The following is a 16,607-nucleotide window of genomic DNA, read 5'->3' on the forward strand; positions in this document are numbered from 1 at the left end:
TGGAAAGAACAAAAGGGAAGGTCTGTGATAGGGTGGAATGTGTTGTAATGGCTGTTTTGCTCTTTTTGCTTCATTGCTTTAAACGTCGAATTATGCACACACTCAGTTGTGGTAAAGGCAAGATCGGGTCTTTTATTTAGACATTCATACTAAACAAACCCAGTATGGAAGTTACTGAGATACTTCACAAAGGTAGCTCTAGCTTGCTCCGAGTTCCGAGGCTGCTTGTGACACACCTTCCGAAAGTCTCTGGTGCCCACTGTCTAAACTCTCATCTGTATACTAAAAAAAACCTTTGAACTCTTGTAGTATATTTAGACAATTAACATGCAGACGATGTAGAATTGCCGTAAAATCACAGCTAACTGCTTTCTGAATTACTATATACAAACTCTTTTTGGAAAATGAAACTCTTTTTGGAAACCAGATTATTTAACATACAGATGATGTAATCAAATAGTAACAAGGTACACTCAAATACAGACAATGTCATGAATTACTATACACACCTCAGATGATCAGCAGAGGAGTTTCTTTGATTCCATGCATAGATTATTATTCGCATAGTAACAAGTTACATTGAAATACTCAACATACAGACAATAACCAGCTACTCATTATCCCAAAGTCAAGTCTCACTGCCATAAATCGACTCCCACCATGAAGTACTGTCAACATACAGGTGATCAGAATGTCACATTTGAATGGCTAAGTGGCTCCAATCATCTAGCAGCCTCTTTCGATCCAAACATCCAATCTTCCTGTTTTTAATCCAAACTTCAATCTTCCAATTTTTAACCCTTTCGATCTCCAGACTGCGCCGAAGCAAAGAGTTCAGAAATGCGGGCTTGCGCTCCCACAGAAGGCAGAAGTGATTTTTTTTTAGACAAATTGAGATGGTAATAGCACAAGTTAGAAAACAAAAGATGAGTCTAGATAGGGTATTAATGGTGGAATAATTACCAGCTGCCTTGGGAAACTGAGAGAAACAAAATAAAAATAAAAAAGTGGGGTGGGGGGAGGAGTTTTTGGAAAGGGAACAAAATATGGGCAGAGGTTATGGTCTGAAATTTTTGAACTCTATGTTGAGTCCGGTAGGCTGTAAAGAGCCTAAACAAAAGATGAGATGCTGTTCCTTGAGCTTAATTGGAACAGTGTAGGAGGCCAAGGACGGAGAGGTCAGAGTGGGAGTGGAGCGGAGAATTAATGTGACAGACGACCGGAAGCTCAGGGTCACCTTTGCGTACTTTGTTCGTCTTTTATGGTTTTATCAATTGTGCTGCCATCTTTAACGACGTGTATCTACACAACAATGTCTACTCAATTTCAAATCCTTTCTCTATTCTTCCAAAATGCTGCTTTGCATTTTTCTGCATTGAACTGCATCTGACATCTATTTGCCAATCACGCTTGCCTGCCTTGTCCTCCTACAGTCTTTCACTATCTTTTTTCATAATTCACCCAATGTGGTCGTATCAGTAAATGTTGATACTATTCCCTCAATTCCAAATCCAGATCGCTCACGTACATAGTAAATATAAGAGCGACACCGACGCATACTCTTGTGGAACACAACTCGCTACATCTGTGCAGTCCAAGAGACTTTGATTTACAAAAGCAAAATACTGTGATGCTGGAATCTGAAATAAAAACAGAAAATGCTGGAAATTTTAGCGGGTCAGGCAGCATCTGTGGAGGGAAACAGAGTTAATGTATCAGGTCGATGACGAAGGGTCACAGACCCGAAATGTTAACTCTGTTTCTCTCTGCAGCTGCTGCCTGACTCAGAGATTTCCAGCATTTCCAGGCTTGGATTTACCCCAACCCTTTGTGTCCTGCCTTCAAACTATGTCCCATTCCACTTTCCCCATACCCCTTAATTCCATGTGCTAGTATCTTTGCTGCAATCGTGTGGTACCTTATTAAATGATTTTTGAACAGATCCAGGCAAACATATTCCATCGGCCAAGTTTGCCAAAAAAAAACTCCAGTCCTTCTTGCTGTGTGTAACTTTATTCCTTTTCCCTTGCAGAAGGAAGAACACGCACTATAAAGAAGCGGAGTTTCCTGTGGAAGATCTCTGTCTACTAGGTAAGCACATTTACTCCCCATGTGCCCTTAATTCCAAGGATAAACAGCTTACCACAGCCCACAGTAGTACAGTGCACTACTTTAATCGTAACTCTAATGCAATCTTGATGCCAGGCACTGGTAGAAATTATTTGATAACTGTAGTTACAAATAAAGTCTTAACTTGTATGTACATGCAGGTTACAGAGTAGCTATAATATAGCAGTGATTGTGATAGAGGACTTTGCTGCTTGTTGCAAGTCACTGGACTTCTAAAAGGTCAACAGAAAATACAAGGCCAGAGGCCCATGTCTGTTCCAATGCAGTATCATAGTTCTCAGTTTCTATTACTGGAGATTTACAAAACATTTGCTTCGCTCAGTTAACAGGATCTAGTGGCAGAAATGGAGTGTTACAACATCAAGGCATAGAATACAAGAGCCGGGTGGTTATGCTAGAACTGTATAAAACACTAGTTAGGCCAAGGCTAGAGTACTGCATGCAGTTCTGGAAAGATGTGATTGCACTCGAGAGGGTACAGAAGAGATTTATGAAGATGTTGCCAGGACTGGAGAATTTTAGTTATGAGGAATGATTAGATAGGCTGGGATTGTTTTCTTTGGAACAGAGGTGGCTGAGGAGAGACTTGATTGAGGTGTAAAATTATGAGGGGCTGAGATAGAGTGGGTAGAAAGCATCTATTTTTCCTAGCAGAGAGGACAATAACCAGGGGACATGGATTTAAAGAAATTGGTAGAAAGATTAGAGGGAGTTGAGGAGAACCTTTTTTCACCCAGAGGGTGGTGGGGATCTGGAACTCCCTGCCTGAAAAGGTGGGAGAGGCAGAAACTCTCGCCACATTTAAAGAGTGCTTGGATGTGCATTTGAAGTGCTGTAACCTAGAGGGCTACGAACCAAGAGCTGTAAAGTGGAATTAGGCTGGATAGCTCTTTGTCAGCCAGACACAGACACGGAGGGCCGAATGGCAGCCTCCAGTGCCGTAAATTTAGATGATTCTATGATCAAAGTGCCACGTGGACTTCATTCAGAACATCTGAAGTATTCTTGATCTGTCCTGTGTTGCACTACGATATTGCAGTACCCAGTTTCTATTACTAGAGACTGCCAAGGTATTTGTAAAACTCACTGGCAGAATCTAATGGCAGAATAGTTACAGTAGCAAAGTACTGAGTGACCGTTAGCCAGAATATTTGGTCCTGAAAAAAAATTTAAAGGTTTTTACCTTTGGACTTGCTGTGATGTGACTAATTTGAGTCAGAGACTGAGAATGAAGAGTTAATTCGCAATCTCTTTTGAAAAGAAACAATCACAGAGTCACTGATGACATGCATGGAGGGCTCCAAAAGGATTTCAATATGTACGTCAACCAGTGAGTCCACTTCATTGATTTCTGAAATAGTGGGTTTCCAGAAATCTACAGATGGGCCTTATTTAAAAAATTAAAAACAATTTCAGGCAGTAATTAAGAAAAATATCTCTGACACTTCGAAGAACAAGTACTTACATAGAAAAATAGAAAATAAGTGCAGGAGTAGGCCATTCGGCCCTTCGAACCTGCACCAATAAGATCATGGCTGGCCATTCATCTCAGTACCACCTTCCTGCCTTTTCGCTCTACCCCTTGATCCCTTTAGCCGTAAGGGCCACATCTAACTCCCTCATGAATATATCCAATGAACTGACATCCACAACTCTCTGCGGTAGGGAATTCCACCGGTTAACAACTCTGAGTGAAGAAGTTTCTCCTCATCTCAGTCCTAAATCTTTGCCATCTATAGAACTGACTCCGAATTGCTGTTCTCTTCAATCACTACAGCAATCAGACTTTTTGAAACTGGCAATAATCTGCCAACCTGTAATGCATTACAATGTAATATCTCCAAGTTTGCAGATGACACTAAGCTGGGTGGCAGTGTGAGCTGTGAGGAGAATGCTAAGAGGCTGCAGGGTGACTTGGACAGGTTAGGTGAGTGGGCAAATGCTTGGCAGATGCAGTATAAATGTCGATAAATGTGAGGTTATCCACTTTGGTGGCAAAAACAGGAAGGCGGAATATTATCTGAATGGGGACAGATTAGGAAAAGGGGAGGTGCAACGAGACCTGGGTGTCATGGTACATCAGTCATTGAAAGTTGCATGCAGGTACAGCAGGCGGTGAAGAAGGCAAATGGCATGTTGGCCTTCATAGCGAGAGGATTTGAGTATAGGAGCAGGGAGGTCTTACTGCAGTTGTACAGGGCCTTGGTGAGGCCACACCTTGAATATTGTGTACAGTTTTGGTCTCCTAATCTGAGGAAGGACATTCTTGCTATTGAGGGAGTGCAGCGAAGGTTCACCAGACTGATTCCTGGGATGGCAGGACTGACATATGAAGAAAGACTGGATCGACTAGGCTTCTATTCACCTGGAAGTTAGAAGAATGAGAGGGGATCTCATAGAAACATAAAATTCTGACGGGATTGAATTAGATGCAGGAAGAATGTTCCCGATGTTGGGGAAGTCCAGAACCAGGGGTCATAGTCTCAGGATAAGGGGTAAGCCATTTAGGACCGAGATGAGGAGAAACTTCTTCACTCAGAGAATTGTGAACCTGTGGAATTCTCTGCCACAGAGAATTGTTGAGGCCAGTTCGTTAGATATATTCAAAAGGGAGTTAGATGTGGCCCTTACGGCTAAAAGGATCAAGGGCTATGGAGAGAAAGCAGGAATGGGGTACTGAAGTTGCATGATCAACCATGATCATATTGAATGGTGGTGCAGGCTCGAAGGGCCGAATGGCCTACTCCTGCACCTATTTTCTATGTTTCTATAACCCAGTCTCACATGGCTTATATATATATATATACTCTTTTAAAAATAAAAATGCTGTATCCAGTGTAGCTATTAACAAATATATTGATTTTCACACTGCTTATGTTGAAGCTTCAATTATTCACTAGCTTCTCCTGTGGTGAGTCATCCATAACTCATTTTCTACTCTCGGAATCCACTCACTGCCATGAAAAAGGGCTTTGTGATAGGCTCCTGTTATGAAGAGGAGTCAGAAAAGATTAACATTGGCACTGTAAGCTTTTATTGAAGAAAGTGACTGGAGAAATAAAAAAGGTCTGGAGTCTTTTATCCACCCACACGTGTACTAATTTAAAATACCAACAATTGAGAAGCTAAGTGTCCCCACCCACCCCCACAAAATGGAGTGATTTGAACCCAAAATCGATTTTGAGGAAGGGAGGGGAACACATGCAGCTAGGGACTGTGCTTTGTGTACCCTGATCACATTTTCTTATCTGCTCATTCTACACATGCATTTGTTGAAATAGAACTGAAACCGAAAAAACACAGTCCAGGAAGTAACTGCAGAAATCCACATTGGAGATCTGCCTATTCCACATCTACTTGTGATCTGTTGGACAATAAAGCCATTTGTCCACCTATGTTGTCTCCAGTCTTTGTGTATAAAATGGTTGTTTCATAGAAAAAGCGTGAATAAACAATTTGTCTTTACAATACTGATTTTGAGGGCTACTGATTACAGTGACTGAAAAAGTCAGCTTATGTTTTTTTATTAAATAGAATTCAGGATTTTTAAATCAGTCTTTTGGGGACTGCTTTCAGCAATTTCTCCAGTTTACATTGAAAACTAATGGCCTTGCTGATTTTATTGTTTTTACCATCTGGACCGGAGTTCAAATATGATTCGGATGTGTTAGAATGTTTTTCCTTTACATCAAGACCTTGGCTTTGTGTCACTTAAAATAAGATGATAAAGATATTTTCTCTCATCATTGAGGACTATGAGCATTTATTTTAGTAACAGTACTAGGGGTGCGGTTTAAATGCAGGTATTGCTTTTATATGCACGGTGCATATATTCAGCAATACATTTTCAATGTTTCCACTGTGGCTCGTGTAACTCTTAATGCAATTAATGAAAGGCTCATGTTCGTGTTACTTCCTCTTAATGTACAATTCTGTTGAGAAGCTGGACTTAAAACACAGGGAAATATTCAAGTCCTTGTGATTGTATCAAAAGTCAAATCAACTCAATTTCCATTCTACATTAGAATATTCCAATGTGGTCACTAGAGGAATACAGGAATGAAAACTGACAGGTGAACACAATGTTCATTTTCAGTCTGGGACATCTGCGGTCAGACATACTGGCACGGCCTGAGGCTTCAGGAGTGGGAGATGCGGAGACTGGCCAGAATCATGGAATGCTTACAGCACAGAAGGAGGCTAGCCCCCTGCCCTTCCCTGGTAGCCCTGCAATTTTTTTTCCTTCGGGTATTTATCCAATTTCCTTTTGGAAAGCCACAATTGAGTCTGCTTCTAACACCCTTTCAGGCATTTCATATCTTAACCACTTGCTGCGTAAAAACCTTTTTCATCATGTCAATCATTTTTTGCCAATCATCTTAAATCTGTGTCTTCTGGTTCACGACCCTTCCGCCAATGCAAACGGTTTCTCTCGATCTAGACCCCTCGTGATCTATCTAGACACTGCTAACAAATCTCCTTCTTTTCTCTAAGGAGAACAACCCCAGCTTCTCCAGTCTATCCATGTAACTGAAGTCCCTCATTCCTGGAATCATTCTCATAAATCTTTTCTACACCCTCTCTCAGGCCTTCACATCCTTCCTAAAGTGCTGTGCCCAGAATTGGACACAATACTCCAGTTGAGGCCGAACCAGTATTTTATAAAGGTTCATCATAACTTCCTTGCTTTTGTACTCTATGCCTCCATTTATGAAGCCCAGTATTCCATATGCTTTTTTAATCATTTTCTCAACCTATCCTCCCACCGTCAACAATTTGTGCACATATACCCCCAGGGGTCTCTGTTCATGCACCCCTTTTAGGATTGTACCCTTTAGTTTAGTTTATATTACCTCCTTGTTCTTCCTACCAAAATGTATCACTTCGCACTTTTCTGCGCTAAATTTCATCAGCCACATGTCCACCCATTTCACCAGACTATCTGTCTGTCTTGAAACCTATCACTATCCTCCTCACTGTTCACTATACTTCCAAGTTTTGTCATCTGCAAATTTTGAAATTGTGCTCTGTATACCCAAGTCTGAGTCATTCATATATATCAAGAAAAGCAGTGGTCCTAGTACTAACCCCTGGGCAACACCCTTATCCCCTTCCTCTAGCCGTTCACCACTACTCTCTGTTTCTTGTCACTTAGCCAATTTCATATGGCACCTTGTCAAACACCTTTTGGAAGTCCATGTACACCACATCAACCGTATTGCCCTCATCAACCCTCCCTGTTACCTCATCAACAATAAACTCAAATCAAGTTAGTTAAACACGATTTGCCTTTAACAAATTTGTGTTGGTTTTCCTCAATTAATCGACACTTGTCCAAATAACTGTTAACTTTGTCCCTGATTATTGTTTCTAAAAGCTTCCCCACTATCTAGGTTAAACGGACTATTCTGTAGTTGCTGGGTTTATCCTTGCACCCATTTTTGAAGGTTGGAACATTTGCAGTTCTCCAGTCCTCTGACACCATTCCCGTATCTAAGGAGGATTGGAAGATTATGGCCAGTACCTCTGCGATTTCCTCCTTAACTTCCCTCAGCATCCTTGGATGCATTCCATCCAGTCCTGGTGACTTATCAACTTTAAGTACAGACAGCATTTCTAGTACCTCCTCATTATCAATTTTGTATCTCAGCCAGTATCTCCACTATCTTCTCTTTCATTATTGATTTGGCTAATGATCTCCACTTATACATGTCCCTGAAATGAACCTGGTTTGATCTCAATGCTTAACGTGTATTTGTGTTAGCGCATACAGACCGAGGAAGTAGCACCAGTCTGAGCAGCGATTTCTCTGTCATCATGGAGGAGTCTCCCACTACTATAGGGACTTTCAACTATGAGGCGGTGGAATTGACAGCAGGCCCACCAACGCAGGTGGCTTGGTAAGTAATACTTTTTATTTTTTTTATATATATCTTCCTTCTCTTCCTCTATTTATTCTCTCTAAGCACATGTATTCTTCCTAAAGCAGTTGGAGGGAGGTGTGAGCGAGCAGGATAATTTTGGGTAGAGAGATATGAAGTTTTCCTTCCCCCTCTGTTGGGAAGTTGTTGGGTATTGATGTTTTGTCTTGATGACGCAGGTGTCTAGCTTGGGATTTATGACTCGCTCTGCGAGAAGTCGTGAACATAAAACATACGCCATGTCACTACATGCAACATAACAGCCTGTTGGAAATGCAAAGCACCATGCTGCTCTGATGAATGACAATTTTATTGATTTTCTTCTTTCCTTCTCTTCAAATTTCTGTTCTTAATCCTCCCCTCCTGAAGAGGTGATTTAATATTAGGGGTGTAGTTCTACAGGCATAAGAAGCTGTCAGCACTTCACCGAATGGGATATTTTCCCCATCTGAATTAGAGAACAGTCAGTATTGGCAGACTATTGGGGGATCAAGAGTCAGGAGATTGGCTAATATCGCTCTTCCCTCCAAAGCCCAACTGTAGCAGCTCTTCCCTTGTCATCACCCTGGTTGATGTCTTCTAATTCAACACAGAACATGATCTGAATCTGAAATGATCTTGGTCTACATAGCTCAGTACTACTGTGCACATCAATGATTTGGATATAGGGCACATCCATAACACCTTGACACAACAATGACGCATGCTATGATTAAGATGTGGTGCTAGCGGAAGTGATGTCCATATTTTCAGACAATATGAAAATAGCAGGTATCGTAAATAATTCTGAGGGCCAAAATAAGCTGAATGGGGATATTGATAAGATGCTGGAATGGGCAGAAAAGTGGCATGCAATTTAATGTCAGTAACTCTACATTTCGGCTTCTGATGATGAATTGACTGAAATAAACTTGAAACAATAGGATTTTGATGTTTTTGCCTCTTTGATATGAAAAGTCAATTAACACCATTCACCTGTCAAGTTGACTTGGCTACACACAGTCACTCTAATGAATACTGGCACATGGTTACAACTTGGGTTGGAACTAAGCCAGGTATACACAATCACTTTTATGATCAAATTCCAGTCACTTGATTGCCACATTTATTTTCGGGGAAAATTGACCTGGATATTTTTATCTCAATTGTGATTTTTCAAATTAAATACTTCTAGCAGTTCTAAATTTAGATAATTTAAAATGAGCGTAGCACACTGAGACAATACACCAAACAAGCTAACTGTCTTGTCACTGAGCAAGACAGTGCACATTAAGAACAAATTATCAATTGATTAGTTGTTTGATGCAATATTGTTATACTGAATAAACTTCTCATTAGCCTGTTGCGTTTTACTGCATAACTTTGTTAATTATACCAGCTCTGATTGTACAAAATATTTAGGACTCTCCCTAAATTGATCTTGGTCTGAAACTTGGAGCCCTGCTTGATAAATTGCATGCAGCCTCAACTCAGGAAAAACTCTCACGAATCCTTCAGTTAAAAAACATTCAATTTGTCTCTTGCTGACAATTCCCACCCTCCTATATGCAGTTTTTCCTTCCATGCGACCATACCATGTACGTTTCCTTCCTACCTGTCTTGGAACACCATTGTATTTGCACATGGGCTGTGTTTTTAAGACCACATTTCTTCTTCAACTTGTAACCAAACTGGCAGCAAACAAACCTCTAGTGTAAACTGTGTGGTTACTAGAGGAGGCAGAAACCCAGACATTGATTTCATGTGCAAACTTTGCCAGATCCAATGTCCATTTAAATACCAAACAAGATATTGGGGTCATGCCATGGGTTGGTTGACCCAGGAGGTTAATGTCCTCACATCCTTGCAGTCTGGACAGCCCAGGTTCTCCTGTATTAAAAGCTAGATATGAAAGTGAACAATACTGCTCGGGACAACAGTGAGGAGGGAGACGTAGACCAGTTCCTGGCATTTGAAGGAATTTTATAAGGGATACATACGAGATATTGCAGCATAGAAATTAGATGGGCAGGCGAAATGGACTAATAATCTACTCAAAATATCATAGTGTGTTACAATGGAAATAACACTGCTGTAGTTTGGATTATGTACTATTTTTTTATTGCAAGAAGATTTAAAGATCAGTATAAATGTTTTATCAATGAATAGCATTTGGCAATCCAAGAACATTCTAATGTTGGATTCTAATGAAGAGTAATAAAAGCACAAAATGCTAGAAATACTCAGCGGGTCAGGCAGCAACTGGGGAGAGAGAAACAGAGTTAATGTTTCAGGTCAATGACCATTCATCAGAAATTGAATATTGGCATGATTTCTACCATCCTGGTCACTGCTTTTAACTTGTTGATATGTCTCAAATATGTGAGCAACACTGACTCCCTATATGGTAGCTAAAGATGAAGCCTAAAGAAACTTGGGAGTCCAAGTAGACTTAACAACAATATCTACTTACTCACTATATCTGTCACTCTGCAAGCCCCAGATCTATTGTGTTGCCACTACTCGGAGTATGTCTGGCAGCTGCAAACAGCTTTCAGGCTGATCCTTTTTTTTGTTTAAAATTACATACAGTTAAGTCACTCTGTTGTGTGCTGCTATTAAATCATCCATTTTTCTTTTCGACAGCAGCAGTGTTGGTGTGGATAAATCAATGACAATTTTAATGTATTCTTGTGTGTCTCCTATCCTGATTTTACCCCTTTTTATGTTCTCAACTCTCGTGTTTCTTTGAATGCTCATTCCTTTCTCCCCCTACTTTATTATATTCTTTCTGATACTATTTTAGTCATATTTTCTTGCTTTTATTTCTTCTTTAGTCTTTGATTTTTTTTTAAATATTAACATGGGTTTACCTTGCGCTCACATGCCTGCACATATGCATGGATTCTCCTTGTGGAAGGTGCCATTCAGGAAGAATTCACCAGCTCCTATGTAAGGACATTTACTGCCGAGTATCTTCCCAGAATAGGGAATGCGTGATGTTCTGGGGCACCTACTGTTTTGCAGTCACCCACATCCAAGAGGATGGAACCATATGAGATGCGCCGTGATCACCTAACAAAATTAGTGGTCGAGTCCAACATGTCACCTGTACAATGGCTTGATCCATTTCCAAACTTTATTAGAGATAGCCTCGCTATACAGTTTTTAAACTCCACAAGGAGAAGTTTTTATCTCTGAGTGAAGTTTCAGTGGGGCAGGTCTTTATAGGGTTTGGGGTTGATGGTTGCATCTACTGCAGTTGTGCCATTAGCAAGACTCTTCATGAGGCACTGCTGGTTGAATCTCTTACTGTATGGGCACCCAACTTTCACAACTTATTCAACAGTGGTAAATGAGGTCAAATTATCTGCAGCCAAGTGTTCAAGGAAGAACAAAAATGATTTTATATAATACCTTATCACATGTCTCAAACATCCCAAAGTACATATGTGCAATGAATTGCTTTGAAATGCAGTACCTATTGCTATGTATACAAAGTACTGTAAGGAACTCAAGAATAAAGGCCAATAGTAGGCCTTGGTGTTTGGGGGGGGAAAGTCCTCTCCACTCCATCCGGATCTTAAGAAATTCCTGTTTTTTCATAAACTTTGCTGTGCATTGGCTAGCTTGCTCATTCAGAACATAATCTTTGAACCATTGTACCAAAGTTGGCTGTAAAAATGTGTTGCTACTTTACTTGGTCTTGATTCCCAGCATCCTCTGAGATGTGAAAGCAATTGAGTATTTAAAAAAAAAAATCCATTTAAAACTGGACTATTTTAAGTACATGGCTGCCCAGACACACTGCTTGGAAAATTGACACAGAAATGCATTAATCAAACAATTGACCATCATTCTGATGTCTTCAGCATCTGGGCATTAGAATTTGTAAAGAAAACACACTTCCATTCTTCTATAATTTTATCTGCTTTCATTGAATTTCAGGAGAAAAGGCCGAACATCATCACCACAGACGATTGTGTGGAATAAACCGCACTTGCCTAACCAACCAGAAGACCGGTTCTTGCAACCTGGTATATCTGAAGCTAGGCCATCATTCTACCAATCAGAAAATAACTTCCTGAGAACAGGGAGTAGTAGCCCCTTGGCTGTTCCTGAAAGAAGGTTAGTGTGCTTTCCATCCTCTACTGAGGATATATAGGGTCACAGCTACTTGAGGGCATGCCGGTTCCGGGTTCAAATACAATGTTGCTTTGCAATAGCTAACAAACTATTATAACATCTTGATGAAAGAAAGTTCCTCTTGTTGCTTGATATAGAACAGCACAGATAACCTTGTAGCCAACAGTTGCAATACTAATAGAACTAGATTAGAATGGTAAATGTCTGAAAAGGTTAACTTTAACCCTGTGTATTAACAAGTAAATTGACTATGTTCGAGGCTATAAGATGCACTCGGGGTTTGAATGAGCATGCACGCTATCCACTGTTTAGCCAAACCCCTAGTGTTCCATCCTTCTAACATGCTCTCAGTCATTGTTTATTCTGTTCTCTTCCCTCCAACCTCATAGGGAAGCACATGGCCTTTCCCTCACTGCCCACAGACAATAACGTCTCAGATTTAAAAAGAACTTGTATTTATGTAGTGACTTATCACATCCTCCTGTTGTTCCAAAGAGTTTTACACCAATGGGTTATTTTCTGATAATCACTGTTATGCCAGTAAATGTAGAGATGGCTACTATGTCGATGGCTGGTTACTGCTTCTGAGTTCTACCGCCCAATGGCACAGTATATTGAAATGCCAGCATGTTTCTGGTAGCACATTGTCCCAGATTACTAACCTTTATTTGGCAGTTTGGCTGATCAATGTTTTGTACATATTCTGTATGGTTATTGTGCTAAAGTTGGCATTCCTACTTTCCCGGATAGAGGGCTGGCATGAGTAACGCCCTCAGCATGGCTTCTGTTCTGTAACGGTGCTGGAGAATTACACTCACCGGGGTGAGTTACTGACCTGTTTTGAAAATCTGAAAAGGGAAAACCACGTGGTAGCTCTGGAGGTATTGCTGACACATTTCTCCCTCCAGAACCTATGTTTCTTCTCTTGGCTTCTGCAATTCATCTAATTCTTTAGTGGCCTGCTGTGCTGTATATCTCCAGCCCATTTCCTTTCTAATCTCATTATTGCTGTGACCCTATATTTTGTTTTAAGATTGACTATTTCCTCTAACACTACTTCAATATGCAGTTAGACGAATTCTAAGTTAATGTAAAGATAATTGTATGTGCAGTGGGACGAGGTTTCTGTTAAAATACTCGTCTATTATCCCCTCCCCAACGAGGAGATAATGTGACATCCAAGTGTCTATGTTCCAGCTCTGGCTCTTCCCACAGTTTTAAGTTTCCACTTTCACCAGGGAGCCACCTTACAACAAGACAAGCCCATGAACTGCACCATAAGGAGCAAAGTAGATCTGTATGCTGACTGAGAGGTGTTGCAGCAGAAAATCTCTACTGGCCTCTGGCATCTTGCACAACTAGGGAAACTATAACAAATTTAAATACCTTCTGTTGGGTTCAGAGACTTTAAAAAAAAAATTGAATTAGGAAGACGGAATACAAAACACTCCCTCTGCACTTGTCTCTATCCTTTTAAGATCTTTTGAAGAGGATTTCAAGATTCCTGCAAGCACTGATTTAGATTCCATATTGGCTTTGCTGAATCCAGTTGTGGTCAACTTTAGGAGTTACAGCCTTGGCGTTGCAAATTTTGTTAATTACATTAGCGTCTACTAGAATTGGATTTACATCTGAAATATAATAAATTTTCATTGAGTTTAAGTCATGTGCTTTAGGCACAATATATCCCTGTTTTTTGCAACATAGTTTTATTATGGCTTCTAACAGAAGCCTTTAACCGATAAAAGCAGTTGAGTGTTGCTGTACTTATTGGCTTAATGTCCCATTGGCATGGAGAAGATATTGGCCTCACAGTAGAGAAGAAACCAATTGAGAAGCTCTTTCATAACAATGGAGTATGTGGGTTAACCATTTAAAGATTTTTTTAAAAATCTAGCTCAGTCCAAAAGGGCAGTTGTGCTTATTTTGTATTTCACTGTCTTCCTGTGCAGCTCCACAGAGTATTCCCATTCTTCATCCTCTTCCACGGATTATGGCAGCTGGCAGATCGTGTCTGGCTGTGGCAGTATTCATGACCAGGCTGTAGTTACCAATGACTCACCCCTCCCCTTCAACGTTCAAGATGACGGAGCCAATGGGAGACTGTGAGTGTTGCTGAGGTTATGCAACTTTTACGTCAAAATTATTTAATCCTGTTTTAGGTGTCTCCCTCTGTCTGCCTACCTGTCTGTCCCTCTCATCTTGTCCTCCAACTCCTTCCATTACCTACGTAATTCTTTACGCAGTGAGATTCCATTCTTAGTCGGAACTCAGTAGGAACAGGGATCTTCTCCAAAAGGAAGACATATTTGTAACCAGCCCAACTAGCCTATCTCTTGTGTTCCTCAAAGAAACTGGTTTGCAACAATATTGCCGAGAACCTGGAGGAAGTCAGGTTATTTTGGGGAGGTCACCAGAAGTAGAAGAAAATAAATTTACAATCTATAGGGAGCTGAAAGTAACGTTACCAAATGTGATATCAGGGAAATGAACGTTCAATTGTTTGTCTACGTACGTGTTTTTGGCGGGATCTCCATTGCATTTCAGGCGTTTATACCTGATTTCAAATGCATGAGGCTCTCACTTGTGCAATAAGTGGGGGTGGGAGGAAGAAAGAAGAAAAACAAAGCCAAAGTATGAAGGTGAAGCTGAGCAGACTGCGAGGAGGATTTCTGCGCTGATCTGTGTCGCAGGGAGAAAACAAATGGTTGCGACCTCTTGCAGTCAATAAAATAAATTAGTTGTGCTTAAATAGCTGTCTGAATGAAATCTGAAAATAAAGGCGAGTTGCAGTAAGAGCAGAAATAATTCCTGTATCCATCAGCTTTCAGGCAGTGAACCACTGCTGACAGTGCCAATGAATGCCCTGCAAATCTTACTGATGAAAGAAAAGGCCCTTTATGGAAAATGATTACCCATCGACACAATATGCTCTCAATACTCCTATCCAAATAAGATTTTCAATTTCACAGAACTCTGTATGCGTGAGAGAAATGGGGTTAATAATGGGTCTGGCATGAATGGTTTTGATGGCTACATGTAAAGGTTTTTTGGCTTTTATTTTTTTAATGAAAAGTTTTGTGACTGGACTGGTTGGCGGTTTTAGTTTGTGTTCAGTGTACTTCAAACTGCCTGAACATCTAAGACAAAATTAATTTAATAATTAAGTTTGAATAAATATTTTTGATGTTTATGAATCATTTACATTCATAAGGGGATACATATCTAAAACCCAGCATGTTAAAAGCATCTAATCCAACAGGGAAAAAATTCCAATGGCTTGGACTATATTTTACTGACACAATTCCAGTGAACCGAATCCTGTGCCATTCATTCTCATTTAATAGAATTGCCAGTTCAAACGTGAAACATGTAAACTCAATCAAGGTTGGCAGCTCTGCGGTGCAATGGATTGGTGTACCCTCACATTGCACCACAATTGGTAGGAGGAGAGACCCCGCCAGTGACTTCCCCACTGGGCAAGTTTCTGAGATCAGCTGGCCATCCAGGAGATGGAGGCTCTCTACAGAGGTGAGGGTTTTGAAAAGTGATGGAAGGCTTAACCGGGTAGAGGAGAGAACAACAAAAGGGTCAACTTTTTAAATACAAAATGCAGAAAGGTGGGAGGTGTACTTCTAATTTCAATCTAGGCCAGATTGATGAATGAAAGTTAACTCTTTACTGGCTCTGTGAAATTAGTTTAAGCACTTTCCACCTGACTTCTGGGAGCCACGGGTCTGGAAATTGTGGCTAAATTAGCACTTACACTCTGGCCATAACACTGTTTGATGTGAGAAGTTGTACTAGCATACATGTCATACTAGCAAATAAGGAGAAGCTGAGAAAAGGCTACAATAAAGCTGACGCAGCACCAATGAAGCTTACAGCTCAAAAACATGCCCTGTATATAAGCATTGTGACATAACGACAAGGAGTCAGACTGAAAGACAGGTTTGTCATATCTTAAGCTGTTGATATTTCCTTGTGACTTTGAACACTTTTATTGTAACAAATAAGTGCATTTTACAGCAGTGGTGGATTTAGAAGTTATTGAAGAGGAGTCTGAGTATTAAAAGGGGCTATGAGTGCTGAAGCCATTAGATTTGTTTTCTAGTTGGCATCCACCCAAAAAAATGGCATTGACACCAGATTAAGTGCATTTTTGGAGCTTACTGTAATTGAATGTAAATCTGTAATTTTTTAAGTCAATTAACACTTATCATCACTCTAACCCCACTCCAACTGTAGTGATTATGTAGGGGCAGGAATACTCGAATAAAGCCAAATAATGCATTCACACAAAGGAACGACCCCGTGTTAACCTTTTTTAAATAACGATTGCAACCACCCTTGGAAGAAAATAAATCTTCAATTAAGACAACCAACTGGCATGCCCCAGAAAGTTCCTTTCAGGAAAATTTGCTTTTTTAA

General features: G+C 40.3%; 1 protein-coding gene across 3 annotated transcripts in view; it reads left to right on the plus strand.

The window, feature by feature from the left end:
* Positions 1 to 16,607, plus strand: part of mtmr14 (myotubularin related protein 14) — an 86,565-nt gene that overhangs the window by 63,687 nt on the left and 6,271 nt on the right. The window contains exons 15-18 of one of the 3 annotated variants that reach the window (XM_070895513.1): positions 2,033 to 2,091; positions 7,895 to 8,030; positions 11,979 to 12,158; positions 14,129 to 14,281. In XM_070895513.1, the coding sequence (XP_070751614.1) occupies positions 2,033 to 2,091; positions 7,895 to 8,030; positions 11,979 to 12,158; positions 14,129 to 14,281 (528 nt within the window). The remainder of the gene's footprint in view (positions 1 to 2,032; positions 2,092 to 7,894; positions 8,031 to 11,978; positions 12,159 to 14,128; positions 14,282 to 16,607) is intronic. The other 2 variants (XM_070895514.1, XM_070895515.1) reach the window with 2 other exon arrangements.

This window comes from Pristiophorus japonicus, chromosome 12, assembly GCF_044704955.1.
Source record: "Pristiophorus japonicus isolate sPriJap1 chromosome 12, sPriJap1.hap1, whole genome shotgun sequence".
NCBI lineage: Eukaryota > Metazoa > Chordata > Chondrichthyes > Pristiophoridae > Pristiophorus > Pristiophorus japonicus.